We start from the raw sequence: 25,992 nt of genomic DNA, 5'->3' as shown, positions 1-25,992 counted from the left end.
TTCCTCTCCGCCACTGTTTTCATGGCGGTTCCTACTCCATGAAAAGGTGGTGTATCGGAAACAAAGGGGGGCCCTACAGGGCCCTCTGTTGTTGCATGGCCATGGGGGGGCATTCAGGGAGACACATGATGTGCCCCTCTGTGTGCAAACACCCCCAGTACATGCCCAGCATGGACTGCCCCAGTCCATGCTGTGCAGATACTGACTTTGACATTCCTATTGCAATGCCTATTACATAGTCACTGCCGTGGGACCTCCAAAGAGCCACCTGCCAGTGACAAAAATAGTTGTAATGTGGCTGGCGGTGCGCACACAGGTTTAGCGGTGCGGGAGCAGGGCGGCGACGTGACGATCAGGCCATAAGTCTTCTTGTCTGTCTGTCTTCTCTGGGCAATTAATTACAAGTCTCACCCAGATGTTCTGTGGGTCCTCTAGAGGATAGTGGCTCCAGTAGGACCACTGCGAAGCATGAGTGCAGTAGGGGAATCCTTGGTTGTAGTAGACAAATACTTAAAACACACCTAGCAGGGCAGGTGTGACCTTGCAGCACAGAAGCACACATTTATATGAAATTAATAGATTTATCTATTTAGAAACACATTAAATGCTTATCTTCTTACCATCACAGTGTCCAATTGAAAGCGCTGCAGCCAACACTGAGAAGAAAAAATGATTGAAATATGAAAATAATCAGTGTTAACACTCTTGTGCAGTTGCGTTGATGGCATGATTTACAGATTCTCTCTCACTACATTGTATGCAAGCACATTAAATGTTTCATAGTTAATGAACATCTTTAAAAGGAATAATACATGTAGAACAGGTAAACCTGGCACATAATTTACACAAAAAAACGACATCTGTTTAATAATCTCAAGACCAATCCACCAATTTGCAGCACAGATTTGTTTGTGAAACTTTGTTTTTCTGTTTCCCCGTCAGTAAAACAGGAAAGCTGCTGGTTTGAAAAAGTTCATAAAGAAAATGAGAATCAAAAAAGAAGAAATAACCTGAAACACATGTGGGAAGGACAATTTATAAGGCCCGATCAGGAAATGAAGGGCTACACCGTTTAAATGAAGGCCATTCTGAATTGGAAAGCCACTACCTTTGAAAATTAAAGGTCCGGGGGCCCAATGTTCACCCAAAAGCCCGAATCCTTGCTCGATTATCAAGATAACCACGTGAGATACTTTTTGAAACAATTAATCTTAATCAGAATCATGTATACTTTCCATGGTTACATCAAAAGTAGGACATTTGTCCAGTCCTGCCCACAGGCACAGCTATTAGACAACAACATAATTAGGCAAATTCTCTTGAACCAGCTAATTGAATTATTTGAGTCCACGACTAAATTCTTAGTAGTCCATCATGTTATGTTAAAGCAACTATGTAGAACTCCTCATTACAGATATCCAGGATACAGAAGCAAATAAAATCGGGCAATTGGTCATGATTGGAAACGATCAAAGCTGAACCTCAATGCCCATAATCCTGTCACTATAGGCATCTTTAGTTTTTCTCCAGTAGAAACAGTCAAACCTGAAATGCCTGTCAATGTCCCAGGTAAACCGGAACATAAACAACTCCAGACGAGTTTCACCCTCAATGAGTGTTAGAAAATACCATCTTTTTTGTGGTATTTCTCCAGATGTTTGTGACCTGAATTTGAGCCTATTTTAGTTGGCCATATGACTGTGTGCACTTAATTGCTACCAACTAGTGATAAAGTGCCCTTACTGTCCCTTTTAAATATGGTAATATTGGCATACACCAAATTGGCACATTTAATTTGCTTATAAGTCCCTAGCATATAGGTAGCTAGGGCCTTTAGATCAAATCCTACAAGAGACCTACAGCATTTGCGTGCCACGCACAAAAGTAGCACTGTACAACATGTCTACAGGCCTGCCCTGGCAGCCTGTGTGTGCAGTTTTAAATTGCCATTTCGTCAGGGCAAAAATAAACCATTTCCAGGGCTAATCTTTTCTGTTTATTACTTATAAGTCACTCCTAAGGTAGGCTTGAAGTGCCAGTAGATTACATTTTTACATGTCCTGGCAATGAAAAATCTTCAAAGTAGTTTTTCACTGTGGCAAGGATGAATCTCCCATAGAAAAGAACTGAGTTACATTATAACAATTCATAATGCATTTCTTAAGTGTAGGACTAAGTAGAAAAATAAATCAAGGACTCTGTTTAATAAGTTAAATTAGAATCCAACCTAATGGTCAAGTCGACTTTAAAATTACAATTTTTTAAATGCCAGCTTTAGAAGTTGACATTTTTCTGCTGAAGCGAAATGTGCCTGTGTTCAGTATCACCTGAATGTGAATGTCTCTTCAGTGGTGAGATGTGTATTCCTGTATCCAATATCCTTGGGTGTGTTAGTTGTGTTTCTCCCATGCACAAAATGGCCTGTGGGTTTCACTCAGCCCTTGATTGCATTTCAAAGGGTAGCCCGGGGTCTGTACCTAGCCCCTGTCTAGCTTCAGAAGAATCCTACCCTATGACTGACAGATGCAGCACCTGCCTTGGCCTGCCTGTCTCTCTAGTTAGACTGGCACCAAAGCAAGTGGGGGTTACTGGAATTGACCAGAACTACTTTAGGGGATGGAAAAATGAGTGCTTCCCTGCTTACCTTAATTAATTTACAGAGCCTTATAAAGCAAACAGCTGTTTCAAGGAGTGTCCTGGCGCTAGAAAAGTAATTGGTAGGAGCTATCACAATAATTCCTGCGCTTAGAGCCAAGTCTTGAGTTTTTTCTAAAAGAAGATTCAGAAGAAAATGATCAAAGCCCAAACCGGAGCTCGTTCCATGCATGAGCAACTAGAAGGGAGAATAGGTGGCCTCCCCTTCTAGCCTGCCTTAGTATCTGCCCCAATGCAAATGAAGACTGAGCAGAACACAAAGCTATAGAGGGACTACAGAGTTACAATCAACTACCAAATATTGAGGTGCAGTCAAAAAAGGCCATAAGGGCCAGAACCAGAGAACTGTAAAGAATGCACTACTTTACATGTAGCCAATGCAAAGAGCTTAAATAAGAAGGGAGTAATGTCTAAAAAGGATGTTTGAGAATGAGTCGAGCAGCGCACTCTTAACGATCCGGAGTCCTTCAATGAAGAAATCAGGGAGACCCAGGAAAAGAGTGTTGGCAGAGTCCAGCCTAGAAGTAATGAGGGACTGTAGGTCTCTCGTTACTTGTATTCAAAATGTATTCAAAGAGCATAGCAGACCAAAACCGTTTCCAACCACTGTGGACACCTGTGTTTGAAAATATTAATGATTATCATATATTACCCCATGGTTTTTAATTACCACAGATGGAGAAGATGGAGAAGAGGCTCTATTTACTCAACAGCTAGACCACCATCCAGATTGAAATGTCTCGAATAAGAGGACCTCCATATTGTCCATGTTGCACATAAGGTGTTTCAAGTGCAGCTATTTAAAGACAGCAGAAAGACAAGAATTAAGAGGCTGCAGTCCATATCCACCCCGCCTGGGAAAAATAAGCTGAGTTGTTCAGTGTACAAGATCACATAGGCACCACAGCATTCCTCCAAAGTTGCAAGGGGAGCACATTAGACATTATTAAGAGTTGGACTCGAAGAAGAACCCTCAGGTTTTCCCACCAACACAAATTTTTAATCAGATGAGGAGTGTAATTCAATCTAGCACTAGTCCTTGCACCCCGAAGGAATGCTAATGCTGGAGGTGCAATGTATGTGACACAATGTCAAATGCAACAGGAAGATCTAGTAACATCAGAACCATCATCCCACTCTAGTTGAAGGAAATTCAGGACCCCAGAAGTGCCTCCAAAGGTAAGTTGGCTGACCATGTGTCTGAGCTACTGAGATACAACAAGCATCCAAAGGTGTCTTCTTGCAACTGCCCAACTGTCCATCCCAACTGGACGTCCCTTGTACTCTGCTGATGGCCTCTGCTAGAGTGAGTCCTGAAACCCATGTGGTGCCCCTCTGGTCTTGGACCCTTGGATTAGTGTAAGAGTGTACTCCTCCTGTCTAACCTCTTGGGGCTTTAAAACTTTTCTGCAAACTTCTGCTCTGAGAACTGGAGTGGGACTGGGGTCTAATAGCAAGCCACTCACTGAGGGTGCATCGCGGTGGGATTGACATCAATGCAAATGCTGTTGTGGTGTTATGCGCAGTAGCAATTCCTGTTTAGCCGAACCTCCTGAACACAGTATGCAACCTTGTGGAGCCCTTGCAATAAACAACCTGCATTGTTCCCTTGCCTGAGGAAGTCTGAGATCCAGAAAAACATCTAATTTTCAAGGTAGAAATTTCCCCCAGGCCCATCATCACGCTGTACCCCATCGAAGACAGCCTCTTCAGTGTGAAATCTTGACTTTTCTCTCACTGAGCTTTTTTTCCCTTCAATGGCTTCACTAAGAAATTGTCCAGCGGCTCCCAATCACCGATGACAGTGTCTTTGGATCCAGTCAATGCCTTGCCCCACAGAAGTGTTTGCCTTCTCAGAATTTCTTCTACATTTGAAGGTAACTCTGAGACAGGATCCAACTTGGACCTTCTAACTGACCCAAGCTCCTTCACAGTTAGCCTTAGCTCTTGACTTTGACTGGTCATGCACAGCCAGATAACCCGGTAGGCCCTTTGTTCTTTTTGGCACTATTTTTCAATTCAAAATGTACAAAATCATATCTCTGATTCTTCCGATTGTATCTTTGCTGTTTTGGTGGCATTTCATTTATTACATTTTCTCTATTTTACTATATTGCATTACATTTTCATTTGTGTTGCGTTTTCACTTTATTACTGTTTGAGTGCTGCATTAATGTTTTACACTGTTTCTTTAAGTTAAACCTAACTGCTTTTGTTTCAAGCTGCCTTGGGGTTAAGTACAGGTTTATTGAGGGACTTTTGGCTCACCCAGACCAGACTTGTTATTATTATTTGAAGTTGGTTCTTACTTCCCACAACTAATACTCCAAGTTCTTATGATGGCTCTCAAACGTGAGTTGTAACCCAAATACTTAGGGGTTTTAACTTAGAAAAACTAAAATGTGGATAGAATATTTTTATCAATCTGAGGCCTTGTTAATTATTTGTGTTACATTCCAGTCCATTGTCTTTTTGCTCATCATGCCACTACAGACAGAGACCAATGATATACACATCAGACAGGTTTCTGCTCCAAGAACAATAGTCCAGATCAAAATGCCTGGGAAGAAAAGTATTACCTGACTGGTTTTAACATTTTTTAGTCTTGGCAGTGAGGTTCAGCCTAGGTTCTAGTCACAATGAGCTAAAAGATCCATGTCCTGGAAAATACCTTCAGTTCTTTTATGATGTTTATGCCAAAGGTGGGGACATGATTCCAGTCTAGTATGTCAATGACAGATTTCCCTAGAAAGTAATAATCCTTTAAGAGACATCAGAAGACATTGTATCACGTTTAAAGATATGTCTTTGGAAACATTCCTCCAGTTGCTGTTACTTGTGAAGTGAACTTGGCTTTGGAGTTTTCCTAATGAAAAAATGTATTCATATTTGAGATCTATGTTTTACATGAATCTTCAGTGTTGACATTGGTGCTTCAGTTTATGCATTCTTTTGTTTCAATTGTCACGTTCCCCCAGATTTTTTCACCTTTAGTCTACATTTCACATTTAGTTATTTTGTCCGATCATTAGATATTTCTTCTATCATTTGTTGCTGAATATTTAGTATGCATGCACAAACACCTTTGCACAAAAACTCACCCACAACTTAAATGAGAACTGCTTTGATCCTGGCCGCCTACCAAAAATGATGACGTAAGTGGACCTAAGTTAGTTGTGGTCCATTTAGTGCGTGGATTGGCATTGCACTCATCTATACTCTTAACTCTAAATACATTTAACCAAAGGCATGAGTAGATTCTAATCCCTTAAATGCAGAAGATGGACAATCAAAATACTAAACGTGTGAAGAAGAAACCAGCTAATTTACATCAAATCCAAAAGTACTTTCCTTTAGGAATGTATCAATATAATTTGAGTTATCAGGAAGGATCTACTATCACTTATTTTTCATAGATTCTAGATTACCACTACTTTATGCAAACACATGAATCTAAACATGTACCTGGGTGATGAGTTTGATTTGTCAGGCATTTGAGACGCTCATAGTTCTAATACTATTAGCTAAGTGTGAAATAGACAGGAATATCTCAGTTTTATCAATGCTTTGCTTGTGGTACTCACCTACTGCCATCATTGTAAGTAGATTCATGCTTTTAAACATTTTGGTAATCAAAGGCTCTGAAATAAGAAGATACAAGAGTGAAGAGTGATACAAAAGTGATATTTTGATGACATTGAACTGAATGTCAACACATATGTTTTCAAAAGTTAAGTATTGATTTTGTAATTTATTTCAATATTTGTTGCATTTGCACAGCACGGACTTAGCTATGTCAGCAAAAGCCATAGTGCTGTACAAACAAATATAACCGGAGATGCATTTGATTATAGGCTGAGAATGCCAAATGTACTGGTTTGTATATTTTGGAAGTGTTTTGGAAATGGGATCTGAAGAGAGAAGTACATAATTATTCCTTGCAAAACAATAATTCAGGGCTGAGCTTGCTTTCCTATAAAATGTGCACCATAGAACACCTAGAGCTTTGCTAGTTAGTCATTGTATGCTCTAGAAGTAAACATACTTTGCCTCATGTATTTAGTTTGCCTAATGTAGTGTGAAGTTTGTACTTGAGGCAGGTAGGTGAACTGAATTGCACACATTTGTATTTTGTGACGTTTGTTTTAAAATCTTTTTTGACCTAGCACTAAAAACACCCTCACCGTCCTCTACCCTTCGAAACACCATTACCTAATCCCTAATATACTATACAGAAAAAATTACCAACAGATTCAGGGACAGGGGCTACCCTTGCAAGCTCCCTAAAACTGTTAGGGAGAAAGCCAGCTGTCTGACCAGGGACAGTCTCCTTACTAAGAAGAGGAGAAACAAAGAATATCTTAATAAAGTAAGACTCATCACCACTTACAGCAGTGAGTCAAAGAAAACCAAATCCATGATCACAACACACTGACATTTGGGAATGTCAGACCCAGTGATAGTAGGCAAAGTGTCCCTCCATCCCCCTGCAACTTATTGCAACTCGAAATCCATTGGAGACATTTTGGGGCATAGCTACACAGGCACACAAGGCAGGAAGGAGAGGAACAGGGTTCCTACAAATGTGGAAATTGCAACGCTTGCAAAGGTAGTAAAAGCAAGAAAACATACTAGTTACCCACTGGTAAGAAAGCCAACATCAACAATTGTATTCCATACAGCAATGACTTGGAAAGGGGCGACCGCTCGGTCCCCCCGAACGTATGGTGGAGTACCCCGATCCCCCCGGGAAGCCATTTTGGGCGGGAGGCGAGTCTCGGCTGGTATGCCCGAAGCGGCGTAGCCGGGGCGCGCCTTTTCCCGCCCAAGAGGGGGTTGTCCTAGACGCCTACACCGCTGGCCACGCCCCGTAGGCGGATTGAAGGAGGGTCCACGCCCGCCCGAAGAAGGATAAAAGGAGCAACAAGCCAAGGAAGCATCCTCTTGTTCCTGTGCTCTGAAGCTGCACCTCCCCGTTGCACGTGAGCTCGAGACGGAATGAAGAGCCAATTTTGAGAACTTGTAATTTTGTGTTTCTTCTTTCAGTGATTCCGAATCTTTGGATCCTAGACCTCGAGTCGAATATCGGTGAACGATGCCTGGCAAAAAGGTCGGAAAGAAGGTTGGGACCGAACAAATGCTTCGCATGCTGGTGAAGGACATGGCGGACATGAAGAAGCAGATGGCGGCAATGAATGGTACGGGTAGACCGAAGAAAGTCATCGGACCAGCATTGCCGGGAGTCGTCCCTGCCGGGAGAGGTAAAAGGGCCAGGAATAGGGCGGCAGGAGGGGAGGCCCCGGTTCCCGAGTCACCTCCGGCGAGCCCGGTCAGTCCGGTCGAGGCCCCAGTTCCGATCCCGAACTCGGGACAGCCGATCCCTGTGGTAGTTACACCTGTTAATGAGGGAGATATGCCTCCTGAGCTGGCCGCCCAGTTGGCGGCGTGGTTAGGCAGGAACAACGAGGGTGCTGTGGCACCGGGGGACACGGCCGAGGAGGCCAGGTTAATAATGGAGCAGTTGCGGCAATCGAGAGATGCTGCGAAGGCACCTTGTCCTCTTGTTTCCCCGCAGGTTCCCTCGGAACAACCGGCGTCGAGCGTCAGAACAGCAACGACAACAGACCCAGCTACTGGTTCGGGTAAGCAGCCGTTGCCAATGGCGGGGGAGGGATCGTTACCCTCAAGGAGGGAAAATGTGGTCCAACACATCCCGATGGATGTGAAAGAAAGGATTTGGGCGGATAAATATGTGAACATGTTTTCACTGTTGACCGATCACTATGAGATAGAGCACGTTAAAAATCAGAAGGAGTTGTTGCACCCGAGTGTATGGCATGAAAAAATGGCGGGTTTCAGAGTAGATGAAACGATCGCTAATTGGGCCAGGGCGTTTGGAATGTTCACTGCAATCATGGGGGAACGTAGGCCTGAAGTATTGTCGGAATTGGCTTGTTACCAGACACGTATTATGGAATTTTATGAAACGTATGAAGGCAATCAATGGATGGGTTATGATAACAAATTTTGTAAGGCCAAGGAGCACGACTCATCCCTGATGTGGGATTGTTTCGACTCCATTTCCTGGCAGAAACAGGTTATGCCAAACACAACGAAGTCACCTTCTTTTGGTGGGAATGGGGCGGAGCCTTCCCGCCATTATGTGGCGGCACCTTTTCGGGCGGGCGCCAACAGTGATCAGCACACAAAGAATAATGGGAACTCGGGTAGAAAAGGGGTCTGTTGGAGCTTTAACAGAGGCAAGTGCACTAGGCCACAAGGGACATGCAAGTTCAGGCATGAGTGTGCAGGGTGCGGACAGTCTTCTCACCCCGAGAGTTCGTGCAGAACCAAAAATGGTGATACAGGAGGTAGAGGAGGGGCCAAACAGGTCTAATATCGACCGAGGGGCACCGTTACCTACTCCCGTTGACATCATGGCAATGATCCCTTGGCTAAATGAATACCCTGATCATGTCTCCGCCGGGGTGTTGCGAGACGGTTTCTCATATGGTTTCCGCACTATCAGTTCAACAAAATACGGCGGTGGTACAGGCAAAGATTGCAAAGGAGGTGGCCCGAGGTCGGGTTGCGGGACCATATGGGCACCCGCCAGTTGTTGACTTTGTTTGTTCACCGTTGGGAGTAGTCCCCAAGAAGGACCCAGGTGAGTTTAGGTTAATCCATAATTTGTCCGCTCCTAGGGGTCTTTCGGTGAACGATGCGATTGACCCGGGAGTTTGTTCAGTGAGGTATGCTTCCTTTGATGAGGCTGTCGCCATGTTGAATCGCCTGGGGCCCGGAGCGCTGTTGGCAAAATCTGATATCGAGTCAGCGTTCCGGTTGCTCCCGGTACACCCGCAGGATCAGCGTCTGTTAGGCTTTGGGTTTCAGGGACGCTATTACAGGGATAAATGTATGCCAATGGGTTGCTCCATCTCTTGTGCGTATTTTGAAAAATTCAGTAGTTTTTACAATGGGCGTTCACCAGAGCCACAGGCTTTACGCAGGTTATGCATTACCTTGATGATTTTCTGTTTCTGGGGGCAGCCGGGGACGTAGAATGTGCGCAGGCGTTGAGTAAATTTTGTGATCTCATGAGAAGATTTGGTGTGCCATTGGCACCAGGCAAGAAGGTGGGGCCGTCTACTTCACTCGAGTTTCTGGGAATTGAGCTCGATTCTGAAGAAGGGTGCTTCCGTTTGCCTAAAGAGAAGGTGTTAAAATTTAAAGCCTCGCTCGAGACATGTATTGGCGAGACGAAAATAACATTGCATCAGTTGCAGCAGGCTGTGGGTCAGCTTAATTTTGCCCTTAGAGTGATACCAATGGCTCGCCCCTTTTCTCGCTCTATCGCTCAAGCCATGGTTGGCCTTAAGGAAGGGCATCACCGCACAAGACTCTCGGCAGAGGTTCGCCAGGACATGCGCATATGGTTGGCATTTCTGGCGGATTTCAACGGTCGTGTCCTGTGGAAAAAACCAGCGGTTTCCTCCGAGGAGCTGGGATTGTGGACTGACTCGGCAGGGAGTGTGGGTTTTGGCGCCATTTTTGGTAATCATTGGTCGGCACAAAAATGGCCGGCATGGTGGCGCGAGAGTGGGATCACGAGTAACATCGGGTTTCTTGAACTGTTCCCTATTCTAGTGGCCTTGAAGACATGGCCAGAGGGGTTTCGTGATCGCACTGTGGTGTTCTGGTCGGATAACATGACCGTAGTAGAATGTGTCAATAATCAGGCAGCACGCTGCAAATTGATCTTGAGATTGATGAAAGAAATTGTCCTGCTATGTATGCAATTGAACGTTCACTTTAGAGCAAAACATGTGCCTGGGGTACTGAACCAGGCGGCTGATGCACTCACTCGTTCCCACATGCAGGCCTTCCGGGGCCATCTGCCCTCTGCGGACTTGGTGGCGGCACCATTTCCCGAAGTTCTCTGGTCTCTCGGTGCCCTGGATTACAAAACCTCGTGGGAGAGAGTCTAGCCCCTAGGACAAGGAAGGCATATGAAGGGGCGTTTCGTTCCTATTGGGCATTTTTGGGTCCAGCTCGGGGGGTGCATTGGGGGCAGGAAGAGTACGTCCTGAAATTTCTAGTATCACTGCATCAGGCAGGCCGATCAGTGGCAACAGCCAATAGACACCGAGCCGCCATTGCATTCATGGCACAGGCTCATGGCATTCAGGACCCCACTGCATCCTTTCTGGTAAAGAAGGCGCTGCGCGGGTGGCAACGCCTTGAGGGTCATAGAGAGGACGAGAGGCACCCGATAGGGTTAACAAGGTTGTCCCAGTTAATGTCCGTACTCCCTGCGACTTGTTCATCTCAGTCAGAGACAGTGCTGTTCCGGGCCGCATTTGCATTAGCATTCCATGGGGCTATGCGGATAAGCGAACTGGTAGCAAGGAACAAGCAGGATACGGGGGGAGGTCTGTGTCGAGAACACATCCAGATTAAGGGTGACACGATGGTAGTCACTATAGCCAGGTCCAAAACCGATCAAGGAGCGATCGGAGACAGTGTGGTTGTTCAGCGCATGCTAGGGTCCCACATGTGCCCAGTGAAATGTGTAGAGGAGTACTTAGCGCAAAGGGCGGCAGCATGGGGGGGGAGCTTGCTGAGACATACTGACGCCACCCCACTGACGAGGTTTCAGTTTCAGCGGGTGTTAACAATGGCAATCGCGGCAGCGGGCTTGAACCCGAGCGATTTTGAGACCCATTCATTCCGGATAGGTGCTGCTACAGAGGCTACAGCCAGGGGTTTGAGTGTGGACAAAGTGAAACAATTGGGGCGTTGGTCCTCGAATTGTTATAAGAGGTATGTGCGGTTGCACATGTTGTGAAGCTAATGTCATGCACTCACGCTTCTTGTTTTCTGTTTGGTTTTCAGTTTCGCGAGCAGGCTTTGCGGCGCGGACTGTGCAGTTGACCCGACACCTGGGGACCTGCGGTCAAAGATCACCGGCTGAGGAAAGAGTGGTGTGGGTCGTCGGCCACTCATACGTGAGGCGCGCCGCGGACGTATTCAAAGCAGGTGACATGATTCACATGGCTGGGGAATACGGGTACAGGGTGACCTTCTACGGAAGGGGCGGGCTCTGTATTGACCAGTTTCAAACTTTTATGGAGGGTTTGTTAGGGCGGACAAGGTCACCGCCATCTGTAGTCATAGTGCATCTTGGGGGCAATGATTTGGTGACCACTAGTCGACGAGTACTTCTCGAAGTGATACTATCCACAGTAAGTTGGTTGGCGAGAAGGGTTCAGGGGTGCACGATTGCATGGTCCCACATGATTCCACGGAAGGTGTGGCGGGGGGCTATTTCTGTGTCAGCTTTAAATCAGTCGGTGAAGAAAGTGAATAACAAACTTGGTAGGTTGCTCCGTACGGGTACATTGCATTCTATTCCTCATAGATGTATCAGGGGGGACCATATGTATCTGGAGGATGGGGTCCATTTGTCCCGGGAGGGGAATGCTTTACTCATAGGAGACTTCGTAGCTTGGTTAAAGAGTTTGTGCAGCCATGACCTTTAAGTAGGAGTTTTGTGGGGGGTCCGGATAGCCGGTCAACTATCCGGCCTGTGGCGGTAAGGTCATGATCGGTGAGCAGTAATTGGAAGATCCCTAGAGGTGGGGCGTCACCCATTATGGATGGGAGCGCCCGGGGGGAGGCGGCCATTGGCCCCTCTAACGGGGAGGCGGTCCCCTCTAAGGATGGGGACGCCGAAAGGGAAGGTGGTCAAAGGCCCCTCCCTGGGGAGGAGGGGCTACGGGCCCCTCCTGGGAATTTCCCGGGGCCAGGACATCTGCAACGGCAGATGTGGTAAGCAGTGTGGGGTGGGAGGGGGGTCTACGCTACCTTCTAGACACCTCACACGAGTCCTCGGACGACCACTAAGATGGCGTCGAGTAAACAGGGGCCCCCGTTAAGACAAGGGAAATTGGAAGTTGGCACAGAGGTACAGTCCTCTGTGCGCCCGCCCCTCACAAGTGAGGAGGGAATTCTGGTATTAGGGATCTGACACCGGTTACGACCTTGCCGTTGGCCCGTAATGTTAGGATGTACAATTTCAAGAAATGCATTTACAGGATGTTTTAGTATCGGCTAGGAGAACCTTTGTATTAGAGATCTGTTAAGGTTAGCCAAGAACATCGTAATGTGTAAATGAAATTGTACATGATATGAAACTGTTATTTTAATGTTTTAATTTTGTTTCATATTTTAATAAATACGGCCGGGAGGGTAACTCCCTCCCGCCTTCCAAAAGTTCAGAACCGTTTCCGTCTTCCCATTCTTGGGGATTGTGTTGAGAGGGGGTGTCGGGTATCCCAACCATATGGAAAGGGGCGACCGCTCGGTCCCCCCGAACGTATGGTGGAGTACCCCGATCCCCCCGGGAAGCCATTTTGGGCGGGAGGCGAGTCTCGGCTGGTATGCCCGAAGCGGCGTAGCCGGGGCGCGCCTTTTCCCGCCCAAGAGGGGGTTGTCCTAGACACCTACACCGCTGGCCACGCCCCGTAGGCGGATTGAAGGAGGGTCCACGCCCGCCCGAAGAAGGATAAAAGGAGCAACAAGCCAAGGAAGCATCCTCTTGTTCCTGTGCTCTGAAGCTGCACCTCCCCGTTGCACGTGAGCTCGAGACGGAACGAAGAGCCAATTTTGACCCACCCACCAGCCCCTGATGACAGCGATTTGGTTGGATAAAGTCGTCTGACATGTTATTGTTTCTTTTACAGGTTGTTGTGAATAAAGTTGGTAATTTGGTATGTAATAAAGTGGTTGCTCTTTCAGCATGTATTTCGGCAAAGTAGTTGCACTAGAGTTCAATGTGGTGCCTAGTAGAAGTTATACTTTGAATTGCTCAGTATAATTGTCCTTTTTTTTTTTCATCCTCTTTAGTTTAAAAATTGTCGTATTTATTTTTGGTCGGGCAGTAAGGTCATGATCGGTGAGCAGTAATTGGAAGATCCCTAGAGGTGGGGCGTCACCCATTATGGATGGGAGCGCCCGGGGGGAGGCGGCCATTGGCCCCTCTAACGGGGAGGCGGTCCCCTCTAAGGATGGGGACGCCGAAAGGGAAGGCGGTCATAGGCCCCTCCCTGGGGAGGAGGGGCTACGGGCCCCTCCTGGGAATTTCCCGGGGCCAGGACATCTGCGACGGCAAATGTGGTAAGCAGTGTGGGGTGGGAGGGGGGTCTACGCTACCTTCTAGACACCTCACACGAGTCCTCGGACGACCACTAAGATGGCGTCGAGTAAACAGGGGCCCCCGTTAAGACAAGGGAAATTGGACGTTGGCACAGAGGTACAGTCCTCTGTGCGCCCGCCCCTCACAAGTGAGGGGGGAATTCTGGTATTAGGGATCTGACACCGGTTACGACCTTGCCGTTGGCCCGTAATGTTAGGATGTACAATTTCAAGAAATGCATTTACAGGATGTTTTAGTATCGGCTAGGAGAACCTTTGTATTAGCGATCTGTTAAGGTTAGCCAAGAACATCGTAATGTGTAAATGAAATTGTACATGATATGAAACTGTTATTTTAATGTTTTAATTTTGTTTCATATTTTAATAAATACGGCCGGGAGGGTAACTCCCTCCCGCCTTCCAAAAGTTCAGAACCGTTTCCGTCTTCCCATTCTTGGGGATTGTGTTGAGAGGGGGTGTCGGGTATCCCAACCATATGTGTGTGTATGTCTTGGCATACCCATGTGGCTACTAAAATGTGTGCAGTACCATTTTTCCAGTAAAGAAGAGAATAGTGAAGCATTTCAGGGTGATGAAGAATTGTGATGTGAAAACCACGGAGCAAGACATTGGTCAAAAGAACATACACAGAACTATGCCATTCTTTTGCCATTTCTATAGCAAAGTATTTAAGCGTATGACTAGCATAATGCTGTCTCTGCTCTGCTGTAAAATGACAAAAGCCATTTATTTCGCTCTCATTAGAGCTCGTCAGAGAGGTATAGCTTTGTCTAGACACAAGGGAGCATCCAGTTTAAGTTCAAACAATACCCTTTAAACTGGGTGCTCCCTTGTGTCTGGAGAAAGCTATACCTCTCAGAATAGCTCTAATGAGAGCAAAACACTGTGTCAGGGGTTGCTTTTACTCATTTCAATTTAGCTTGGTTGGTATTTTAACAATTAAAAACTGTAATACTGTCCCTGGAGTGGTAAATGGTTTTTGTCATTTTACAACCGGGGCATGGATGGCACTGTGCTGGTCCTATGCTTAAAGAATTTTCTGTAGAAATGCCAAACGGCTTTGTCCCTTTCTATCTCGGGGTGGATGGCACTGTGCTAATCCTATTCTTAACGACTTTGCATATTGATGATTGGAAACAATAGCACTTTGACAGTAAAATGCAATGAAAGTGTACCTGTAATAATGTAGTATGAGGGGAAATCGAATTGCAAAGTTCCAATTAGTAATACAGTGATATTTCTTCCAAGGTGCATTATGGGAACGGCAGTATTGAAGGACTACATTGAAACCTAGTAGTTGCCGAGTTTATAAAAACCAAAGTGCTATGCTGCAACAGGATATGATGGTTCACCTCTGAAAAAGAATTTGAACCAAGCTAAATGTGTCAAGACTGAAAGATCTAAAATGAGTTGCCATTCCATTTTAATAAATAAAGTGGCTGATTCCTTGAAGGGTCCTGGTGTGCATCATTCTTCTTTATGTATGAACAAAGGAGTTTTTGTTGGAATGTTCATGGGGTGCTCCGTCACCGAATGTCGAGGTCGCCCTGCTGAGGTGAGGCTTCCCTAAGCAGAAAAAGTTGTGGTGGATATATATATATCTATGTATAAATATATAGAGAGAGATAGATAGATATAGATATATTATCTACTGGCGGTTGCCAGTAGATAGTTAGTGTTAGGACCTATTATCCATAGGAAATCCGCAACATTCTATTTGCAAAAACGTTTGCTTCAATTGAAAAATCTTCTTGAAATTTTCAAAAATTGTGGCCAGCTCAGTTCCGCTCCTTCCCTGAAAGGTTAGGGGTGATTAGTGAAACAGGGGCCGAGAAAAAAGGGGGGTCCCAAAACCTGTTTTCCCCCACTCAATTTCCCAAAGGACCTTTAGCCACGGCTACAGCTTGAACAGCTGAACGGAATTACACCAAATTTGGCAGAGAGGTAGCCCTCAGTTCCGACTTGTGCCTTTGACATATCTGGTGTCAATCTGTTCAGTAGTTTCTTTGAAAATTACGGTTAAAGTCATTTATATATAAATGGGCACGGGGGATCCGCGGATTGAGTGAGGATAGGCCTCGTAGGATAAGCGCACCCTCCCGATCACATGCTCAATTTTAATTGGCTGTCAGGCGGTTGTAAACATTCAAAATCAGGAACTGTTGGCAGCCATTTTGTGCCTTGGTAGAAGCGAGTCTGAGGAAGTCATTGAAATATGTGTGCAACTTGTGAACACGGGGCAGGGTAGACACACCCTGACCCCCTAGGCCTGCTTAGGGCCCCCAATTTTCTTTTTTTTAAAAGACGTGAGCGTCCCTAGGCCCACCCCCCTCATTGCACCACTCTGCAAACATGCACCCTGATGCGTTTGCAGAGGGGGAATTAACTCCCTTAGAATACTGGGGGTCCCTGGGGGTCAACTAGCCCACCAGGAACCTCCATCATGCGCCAGGGGGCTGTGATGCAGAGAGGTGTTCTGAGATCACGGCCCTTTTTACACCTCTCTGCAACACAGCTCTGTGGCGCTTACTGGAGGTACCTGGTGGGCTAATTGGCCAAGTTCAAGTTCAGAAATTTATATAGCGCACTACTCACCCAGAGGGTCTCAAGGAGCTTGGGGAGGCGGGTGCTTTTACTTATCGAATATCCAAGTTTTTAGTTGCTTTCTGAAGGAAAGGTGGTTCTGAATTACAGCGCTATGATACCATGTGTGGGTGAGCAGGGAGCAGCGAGGGGAGCGACCAGGGGACCTCAGGATTTAAGGGGAATTAATCCCCCAACTTAAAATGCGCCACGGAATGCGTTTGCACAGTAGTGAAGGTAGGGGGCGGGGCCTGAGGTGATATATGTGCAAACACGCCCTGTGGCATGCTTTAAGTTGGGGAATTAATTCCTCTTCCATCCAGAGGTCCCCTGAGGGCCAACTAGCCCACCAGGTTCCTCCAGTATGCGCCAGAGAGCTGCGTTGCAGAGATGTGTTCAGAGGTCACGCCCCTTTTTACAACACTCTGCAACAAAGCTCCTTGGCGCTTAGTGGAGGTAACTGGTGGGCTACTTGGCCCCCAGGGGACCTCTAGATTGAAGAGGAATTAATTCCCCAACTTAGTGCGGGCATGGCCTCTGAATACCTCTCTGTAACGCAGCTCCTTGGCGCATACTGGAGGTACCTGGTGGGCTAGTTGGCCCCCAGGGGAGCGCAACATTGAAGAGGAATTAATTCCCCAACTTAAAACGTGCCACAGGGCGTGTTTGCACACATGTCACCGCAGGCCCCGCCCCCTTCCTTCACCACTGTAGAAATATTTCTCTAAAATCAGACGAACTACGAATTCCGATTTACTCACCTGTTATCAGGAGAGAACTCAGTGCTGCATTTTTAGCCCAGCACTGACCCTGAAAAGTAATTCTAAGCGTACTTACCAGTAACTTGTATTTCCTTCCATAGGAATCCATTGTGTGATTTTCACCAGAAAAGCTTCTGTCTATTTTCACAAACTAAAAATATTGCCTGTATGACTTAAATGTATTTTGGAATTGACACTCTGCACTCCTATTTTTAAAGAATCGAATTTAGTACTCTAATCTTTTTGGGTGCTGTCGTTTAATCTGACCGGCTCAGGTCAGTGACATAACATAAAACACAAACAGAGAACTGCCTGAAAACGACGCACTTTTCACATGCCCCCGTAGGGTGCTCTGTACTCCACTGTAATCTGTGCAATCAACAGTGATACCAAAGAACGTTCAAACAAATTATAAACACATTTTTGTAATTTTCAACAGGTAATGGAAATCATTCAACTGAAAACATTAGAAGTTTTCCTTTTCTTGCTTTTAATTCTTCAATCTTGGTACATTACTTCATGTACATCCATTGCTCTTATTCAGTAGGTCCCAATGCATTTCGGTATAGCAATACCTTCATCAGGGGAATACTACAAACAAAATCGATACAATAACACTCATCAGAATTGAAAACAAGGGTGCCCCATGCTCCACCTCATACAGTATATTACACTCATGCAAGTTTGTCAAAACAGGTCCCTGCTTAGCTTAGTCTCCACCAGTGTCTCTAACAACGTAACTGAAAATCACCTCTGGTGCTCACGCCCAAAGTAACCAAATAATATAGGGGTACCTGACTGAATGCTATAGACAACTGCACTGTGCCACGGTAACAAAACCTAAATAATGAAACAGAGAGATAACCGGTTATCCTAACCGTATCTGAAACACTGGATGTCAAACAAATGCGGAAACTGGCCGCCGCCTACCTATTTGGCTGATTGCTCTCTCCCGAAGTGTGGTGTCCCAGGATCTGGATTCTACAAAAAATATGCGCGTCATTGTTAGAGTCCCGCTAAGAGGGTAACACTCTTAGCGGGACTCTAACAATGACGCACATATTTTTTGTAGAATCCAGATCCTGGACAACACACTTCGGGAGAGAGCAATCAGCCAAATAGGTAGGCGACGGCCAGTTTCCGCATTTGTTTGACATCCAGTGTTTCAGATACGGTTAGGATAACCGGTTATCTCTCTGTTTCATTATTTAGGTTTTGTTACCGTGGCACAGTGCAGTTGTCTATAGCATTCAGTCAGGTACCCCTATAATATTTGGTTACTTTGGGCGTGAGCACCAGAGGTGATTTTCAGTTACGTTGTTAGAGACACTGGTGGAGACTAAGCTAAGCAGGGACCTGTTTTGACAAACTTGCATGAGTGTAATATACTGTATGAGGTGGAGCATGGGGCTCCCTTGTTTTCAATTCTGATGAGTGTTATTGTATCGATTTTGTTTGTAGTATTCCCCTGATGAAGGGAATTGCTATACCGAAATGCATTGGGACCTACTGAATAAGAGCAATGGATGTACATGAAGTAATGTACCAAGATTGAAGAATTAAAAGCAAGAAAAGGAAAACTTCTAATGTTTTCAGTTGAATGATTTCCATTACCTGTTGAAAATTACAAAAATGTGTTTATAATTTGTTTGAACGTTCTTTGGTATCACTGTATGACTTAAACACATTCTTTCAACTGTTTACAGGAGATGCACCCATGCTGGATCCAGGATACACCACTGAGTAAGAAAAAGTAACGTTAACATTACTTACCTGATAAGTGAATTTCCTCCCATAGGATAAAATTGGTGGTTCTATGTGAAAAAGTTTATAAGTGTCAACTTTTAAAATACAATAATATTCCTTAAAAATCACTACTGTAACCATAACGTTTTTACTCAACTGTTTACAGGAGATATCCCAGGACTGAATTTAGGATCTAGTCTTGTGGTTAGAAAAGTAATCCAAAAAGTAACTCATTGCATTTAACTAGAAATTCGCATTTAGCTCAATGTTGCATTGTGTCTGAAATTGTGTTGCGCATTACAACAACTGAAACTACTGTACTTAAAGGTCGATTGCCTATTTGCAAAGTATTTAAACTAAAGTAATTCATTCTGAGAAAGTTTATTTTGTAATGAAATGTATAATAACTATAACGTAATTTAAAAAATAAAATATCTAAAAATAAATAGTTAAAAAAATTTAGTAAATAAGTATAAAAATATATATAAGAATTAATACATTTAAAAATTGTCATTTACAAATCCTTTAAATTCACTGAAAAAACCATAGGTTTCATACATGTTATAGTTAGGAATTAGCATTTAAAAAACCTTTAAAATTCACTGAACAAATCATAGGTTTCAGACATGTTATAGTTAGGAATTAGCATTTAAAAAACCTTAGAAATTCACTGAAAAAACCATAGGTTTTAGGGGTGTTATAGTTAGTTGGACATTTCACTCGTATAAAACCATTGAAATTCCCCGGTTATAGTTAGTTGTACTAACTATAACTAACTGTAACTTGTGCGCCCGCAATCCACTGATAACATCACTGATGACAGCCCAAATGACATCACTGATGACATCACTGTTGACATCATCCACGTGACAATCTGATACATCTTATCATACACTAGTATAACCTTTCAAAAACTCTTTATACAATATGGAGTACCATATTTGAAACTATTGACACACCCACACAAGTTTCTAAAAACCCACTCAGTGATTCCTACATCTACACACACATCTAAACACTTACCTATAGTTTCACTCATACATGCTAATAAAGATCAATAGAACACTATTAAATATACTTATACACATACATCAACATTACACACCAGCACGCATTCTATTTACTTATGTAGTCATTCTACTCATTTATGCAAACAGTTGATCATACTTATATTTACTAAGCTAAACACTTACACAAACACCACTTTATTTATTGATATAGATAGTAACTCATACTTAGTATGTTATAAAATCACTATTACAAATATACAGTTATCCATACGTCACTCATAAAATCACTGAGTCTTATGTATAGTTATTTATATAAAACAACTGTCACATACACTGCTTTTTATATTTCTACTTTCATGGACATGTATCATTGATAAATATATTTACTCATCACCACACCCATAAAGAGATTCACTCACCCAAACCACTGTTACCACATATAGTCTTAACCTTATATACCTACTAAATCTACTATTTACACATCTTTGGATAGTCAAACACCTCCCACCAAACCACACACACATTCATTCACTATCCCATACAGATACTCACTTAACTAATTAATAACTAATATAGACTTTCACATAGCTAGTAACTAACCTATGTAGTAGTTTACACAACAAGAGATAGAGTGCTACAGGTATTCACAAAGTGTAATCACTATCCCATATATTTAGTGAGACACTTTAAATTCGTCACTTACACAGTCAATCACATTGCTACTAAATCCTCCATTCAGACACTTATACATGCACTCAGTCTTCAAGGCAGATTGCATTATGTATATATAATACCTATTTAAATATAGAACCAAACCACATTCACTGGATGATGTCATCAGTGATGTCATCAGTGATGTAATTTGAGATGTCATCAGTGATGTCACTGACCATGTCATGAATGATGTAATATGTGACATCATCAGCAGTGGATTGCTGGCGCGCGAGTTATAGTTAGTACAGCTAACTATATCAGTAACTGTATATGCTATGCAGGCAAAGATGGGGCGAAGGAGTGCGTCTCACTCCTGGATTAAAAAAAAACAGACCTAAACGGTGCAGCTGCCCACTACTTGCTGGGCAGCTGGGAAGTAAAAGTGTGGCAAGGGCTCTCACTGGCCCTCAGGACAAATGTGTTGAACGTTGGAGCCATCTGGCTCTGAAAATAAAGTATGTCCCTTGGAGCACTCATGCTCCTGAAATAACTATGCGCAAACTGGGGTAGCACAAACCCCTGAGGACCCCACTGGGCCCTTAAAGTAAATATGGTCAAATGTTAGATCCATCTAGGCTCTGGACTTAAATATGCCCCCAAACTTTGGAACTGCCCGCTGCACATTGAGGCTGCTTGGAAAGCGTTAACTGGGTACTATGCCTTTATCAGGCATCATTGATAGTCTCCACAGAGCCCCCCAGCCCTTTCCTACTTACCAGGCTGCTCGCAGGGGACTTCTTTCCATGGATGTGGCGGGGGGAGGCACCGGCAATGTGCCTCATGCCCCCTCCACGGGAACCGGCTGCGGCACTTGCGGGGCTCTCCCCATTAACGGGAGCCCCGCCTCACCAGATGCCTTGCTTCACCCGGTCCCCCATCTCGTAGCTGCCGTCTCCTCTTCCGGCTGGGTGCAGGCCCGCCCCCCCAACCAGGCAGACAGATTCTGGGTTGCACTAGGCAGCAGCCCGACAGCAACTCTCTTAGCTCAGCCGAAGGTTTCGAACGCGGCTCGGTCCATGGCGGTGAAACGCGGGGTGGGCACCCACTTTAATTATAAGTTTAACAAAAGCGCAATGAAGGGTAGGCTCCCTCTAAATTGGACTATAAAGCAGGGTGGGCTCCTGCTATTTCAAATATAAAAATAGCGGCCATGTGTCGTGGGCACCCACTGTAAATATAAAAATAAGCGGGGTGGGTAACCGCAAGGCCGGCATCATGGGGGAATCCCCAAGGTAGGGGTTCCCTCCCAAAGGGGAAAATTATGATACAGCGCTCCCAGGGCGCAAAAAGATGCAGAAAGGTCCTGTAGAGAATAGAAATAAGTCCCAGCAACAAAATGTCCTTAAAGATGAAAAGGGGGCAGGCAGTGCCCAGGGAAAAGAAGTCCTCCAGGCACCCAGGGGCAGGGCAAAGCCCAGGGAGGCAAGCCTTCCCCTGAGCCCCAGCAGCAGCAGCACACCCCTGGTAGATTCAAGTCGCAAACAAGAACATTTTCATTGGGTCACAGCCCCTCCTTTTATACAGCTAAATCCTTTCTTCTCAAAGGTGCAGGCAAGGGAGAACCAGATACAACTGGTTCTTGAGCCCCTTGTTTTGCTCAGATCCCTTCTCTATTCACAGTACAGGCCAGGGACATCAGACACACCACAGGAGGTGGAGCCAGCATTGTGGAGGGAAGGCACAGCCCAATTCAGGTCCCAGGGGCAACTCCTCCCTCCCATCTACATGCAGATCTCCCTATTCACCACCGGGCAGACTCATCCTGGCTCCTGGAGACAACCACACCAGCCAGCCCCTGTCAATCACAAGCAAGACAGGAAATTCACATCTCACAGAAATGCCAACTTCTAAAAGTGGCACTTCTCAACTAGACACAACAAATCTGCGCACACCATTTCGCAGCACTTATTCTCACGAGTTCGCACTTACCAAACTCGACCCTGCACTACCCACATATCAGGAACTACCCTGGACATACATATCCCCGTGCATTCCTATGGAAGGCAGTCCACTCTCAGCACATGCACTCAGAGTGCCCACGCACTTTACACTGGGCCACAGTGCTAGTGTGTGCAGAGGCCTAAAATCACCACCACCATGCCAGACGATAAAGGCAAAAAATTAAGGGGTGAACCTGCCAAAAAGGCCCAAGTCCAACAGTTAGAGTACTGCATATGACTAGAAACAGCAATGGCATGTATTTTGGTTTTTTTGGGAGGGGAGAATGTAAATAAGAGATTTTGTATGCAGACATATATTTGAGTTAGTCTTCATAGAAAGGTATGCTAGACCAATTTTTGGAGTTTCTCCAGTATCAAAGTTACATTTCGTTAGGATGGCATTGATCTCTCTGGATTTAACTAATAAGTGAAATATGTATTATTAAAATGTGATTTTCATGATACTGTGATTTATAAGTGTCATATTTAATGCACAGTGTTGTATAAGATTTCAGGCATAGGCTCCTAATAATGTTACATATGAATCTTGGATTCCAAATTCTCCGTTGGAGTTATATAATTCTTGCCCCAGGTTCAAATAACCGGTTGGCCTTAAGACGAGTCGAAACGTCGACGCTACCTCTCTTACCTTTGACCATTAATTTTGATCTCATAAAGTGCAAATTATGGTCATATATGTCCTTGTGTAACAACTTTGACTGTAATGATTAAAAAGAGTTTTATGTTTGGCCAGGTACTCAATACAAAAACCACAGTTGATGGACAGAATGCAGAACAATGTCATACATTCACCCCAGTACAGAGATCTGGGCCTAAATCCATTGTTTATTTGCACTCCACACCACCCCAGTTCAGACATGGCCATATGCAAATCAGCCTTGACCCTGTGCCTCATGGGAACAGTTCCCATGAGGCACAGGGTCAAGGCTGATTTGCATATAGCCAGTGTCTGAACTAGGGTGGTGTGGAGTGCAAAAAAAGTGATGGATTTAGGCCCAGATATTTGTACTGGGGTGAATGTAAGACATTGTTCTGCATTCTGTCCATCAACTGTGTTTTTTGCAATTTTCACACCGAGTGGGCTGGGTATGCTCAGACGTGAGTCCCAGGCTCTCCACATCACTGGAGTCAAGCTATCCAGGCTGAAGAAGGCTGATAGCCAGAAACCGGTCCTTGGATGCTTGATTCCGGTCTAGGAAAGACATGGCTTGGTAGTTCGGGCTGGACTGTTCCCATGAGGCACAGGGTCAAGGCTGATTTGCATATAGCCAGTGTCTGACCTAGGGTGGTGTGGAGTGCAAAAAAATGACGGATTTAGGCCCAGATCGTTGTACTGGGGTGAATGTAAGACATTGTACTGCATTCTGTCCATCAACTGTGTTTTTTGCAATTTTCACCCCGAGTGGGCTGGGTATGCTCAGACGTGAGTCCCAGGCTCTCCACATCACTGGAGTCAAGCTATCCAGGCTGAAGAAGGCTGATAGCCAGAAACCGGTCCTTGGATGCTTGATTCCGGTCTAGGAAAGACATGGCTTGGCAGTTCGAGCTGGACTGTTCCCATGAGGCACAGGGTCAAGGCTGATTTGCATATAGCCAGTGTCTGACCTAGGGTGGTGTGGAGTGCAAAAAAATGATTGATTTAGGCCCAGATCTTTGTACTGGGGTGAATGTAAGACATTGTTCTGCACTCTGTCCATCAACTGTGTTTTTTGCAATTTTCACCCTGAGTGGGCTGGGTATGCTCAGATGTGAGTCCCAGGCTCTCCACATCACTGGAGTCAAGCTATCCAGGCAGAAGAAGGCTGATAGCCAGAAACCAGTCCTTGGATGCTTGATTCCGGTCTAGGAAAGACATGGCTTGGTAGTTCGGGCTGGACTGTTCCCATGAGGCACAGGGTCAAGGCTGATTTGCATATAGCCAGTGTCTGACCTAGGGTGGTGTGGAGTGCAAAAAAATGAATGATTTAGGCCCAGATCTTTGTACTGGGGTGAATGTAAGACATTGTTCTGCATTCTGTCCATCAACTGTGTTTTTTGCAATTTTCACCCCAAGTGGGCTGGGTATGCTCAGACGTGAGTCCCAGGCTCTCCACATCACTGGAGTCAAGCTATCCAGGCTGAAGAAGGCTGATAGCCAGAAACCGGTCCTTGGATGCTTGATTCCGGTCTAGGAAAGACATGGCTTGGTAGTTCGGGCTGGACTGTTCCCATGAGGCACAGGGTCAAGGCTGATTTGCATATAGCCAGTGTCTGACCTAGGGTGGTGTGGAGTGCAAAAAAATGATGGATTTAGGCCCAGATCTTTGTACTTTGGTGAATGTAAGACATTGTTCTGCATTCTGTCCATCAACTGTGTTTTTTGCAGGTACTCAATATGGCAAGAATTATATGACCGTTATTGCTTGAAAAATATGTGAATCTGCTATGATTACTACAGTGAATTTCTTTTCCTTCTTATTCACTCAACACTCTAATCACTCCTTTCCTTGCACGCTCTAATTGGGCAACCGCTTGTTTTACTTATTTGATATATATAAAAAATAAAAAATGAATTTGAAAAGATGAAACAATGAATTAAATGCATTGTATATTTGCCTCTGGTCGTAGTGGCTGTTATCACTTTGTACTAAGATTATTGATTAAATTGGAGCAGATTTGATTGTGGTGCTCTGTACTGTTAGAAATTCAGAAATAATAATTGATTGAGTCAACTTATGCAATCAATAGGTCGAAGACCATTGTCTTTTCATATCGCAATATACCCAGGTCCATACTTTGTGGGTCACCCCATTATCTTAATGGCATCCAAAACAGGCATGAGCAACCCAGAAGTCTGTCAGGACCACTGCTGCAACTCTGGCAGAGGGGGTTTGGAGGTGGTCCTTGCAGTGGTGGCATGTGCCTCCTGCGGTAATGTGTTGTCTGGGTTGGTCTGTAATCATGTGAGCCCTGGTGGGACGCATTTGGGCCCGGAGACTGCATACAGCACAAGGCCACCGAGTCATAGCGTTGATGACCCCAAGGCCTACGCCTCAGGGGCCAGCCTATGTTTCCAGAGAAGGGGCCATGCAACCTGAGCGGCTCACCATCAATGTCGGAGGTCTATGTTGTTGAGTGTTTCGGGGGACAGTGGAAGGTGTCCTCCAGGGCTAGACGCCGAAAGGTTTGAATTTATCTGAAAGCAACAAATGGGGGAGTGGAATGCGACAGCATGTTGTCAGCACAATTCCGTATCAGCTACATGGGGTGAAAACTGCCCCATAGTCCATACGCTCAGATGCCACCACTGTTTGACCAGAAAGTATCTGTGAATGTCGGGGAAAAGACTTAGTGGTACCGGGGCTG

At 45.0% G+C, this 25,992-nt stretch overlaps 1 protein-coding gene across 2 annotated transcripts in view; it reads right to left on the bottom strand.

Annotated features, from left to right (window-relative positions):
- The window catches only part of LOC147701349 (inducible metalloproteinase inhibitor protein-like), a 142,607-nt gene that overhangs the window by 101,572 nt on the left and 15,043 nt on the right, over positions 1–25,992 (bottom strand). For both annotated transcript variants that reach the window (XM_086930053.1, XM_086930054.1), the window contains exons 2-3: positions 6,240–6,296; positions 621–656 (exon numbers count right to left, since the gene is read on the bottom strand). In XM_086930053.1, coding sequence (XP_086786179.1) covers positions 621–656; positions 6,240–6,296 — 93 coding nt within the window. The remainder of the gene's footprint in view (positions 1–620; positions 657–6,239; positions 6,297–25,992) is intronic.

The sequence above is a fragment of the Lissotriton vulgaris genome, chromosome 7 (genome assembly GCF_964263255.1).
Source record: "Lissotriton vulgaris chromosome 7, aLisVul1.2, whole genome shotgun sequence".
NCBI lineage: Eukaryota > Metazoa > Chordata > Amphibia > Caudata > Salamandridae > Lissotriton > Lissotriton vulgaris.
This window is presented reverse-complemented; position numbering and strand designations above follow the sequence as displayed.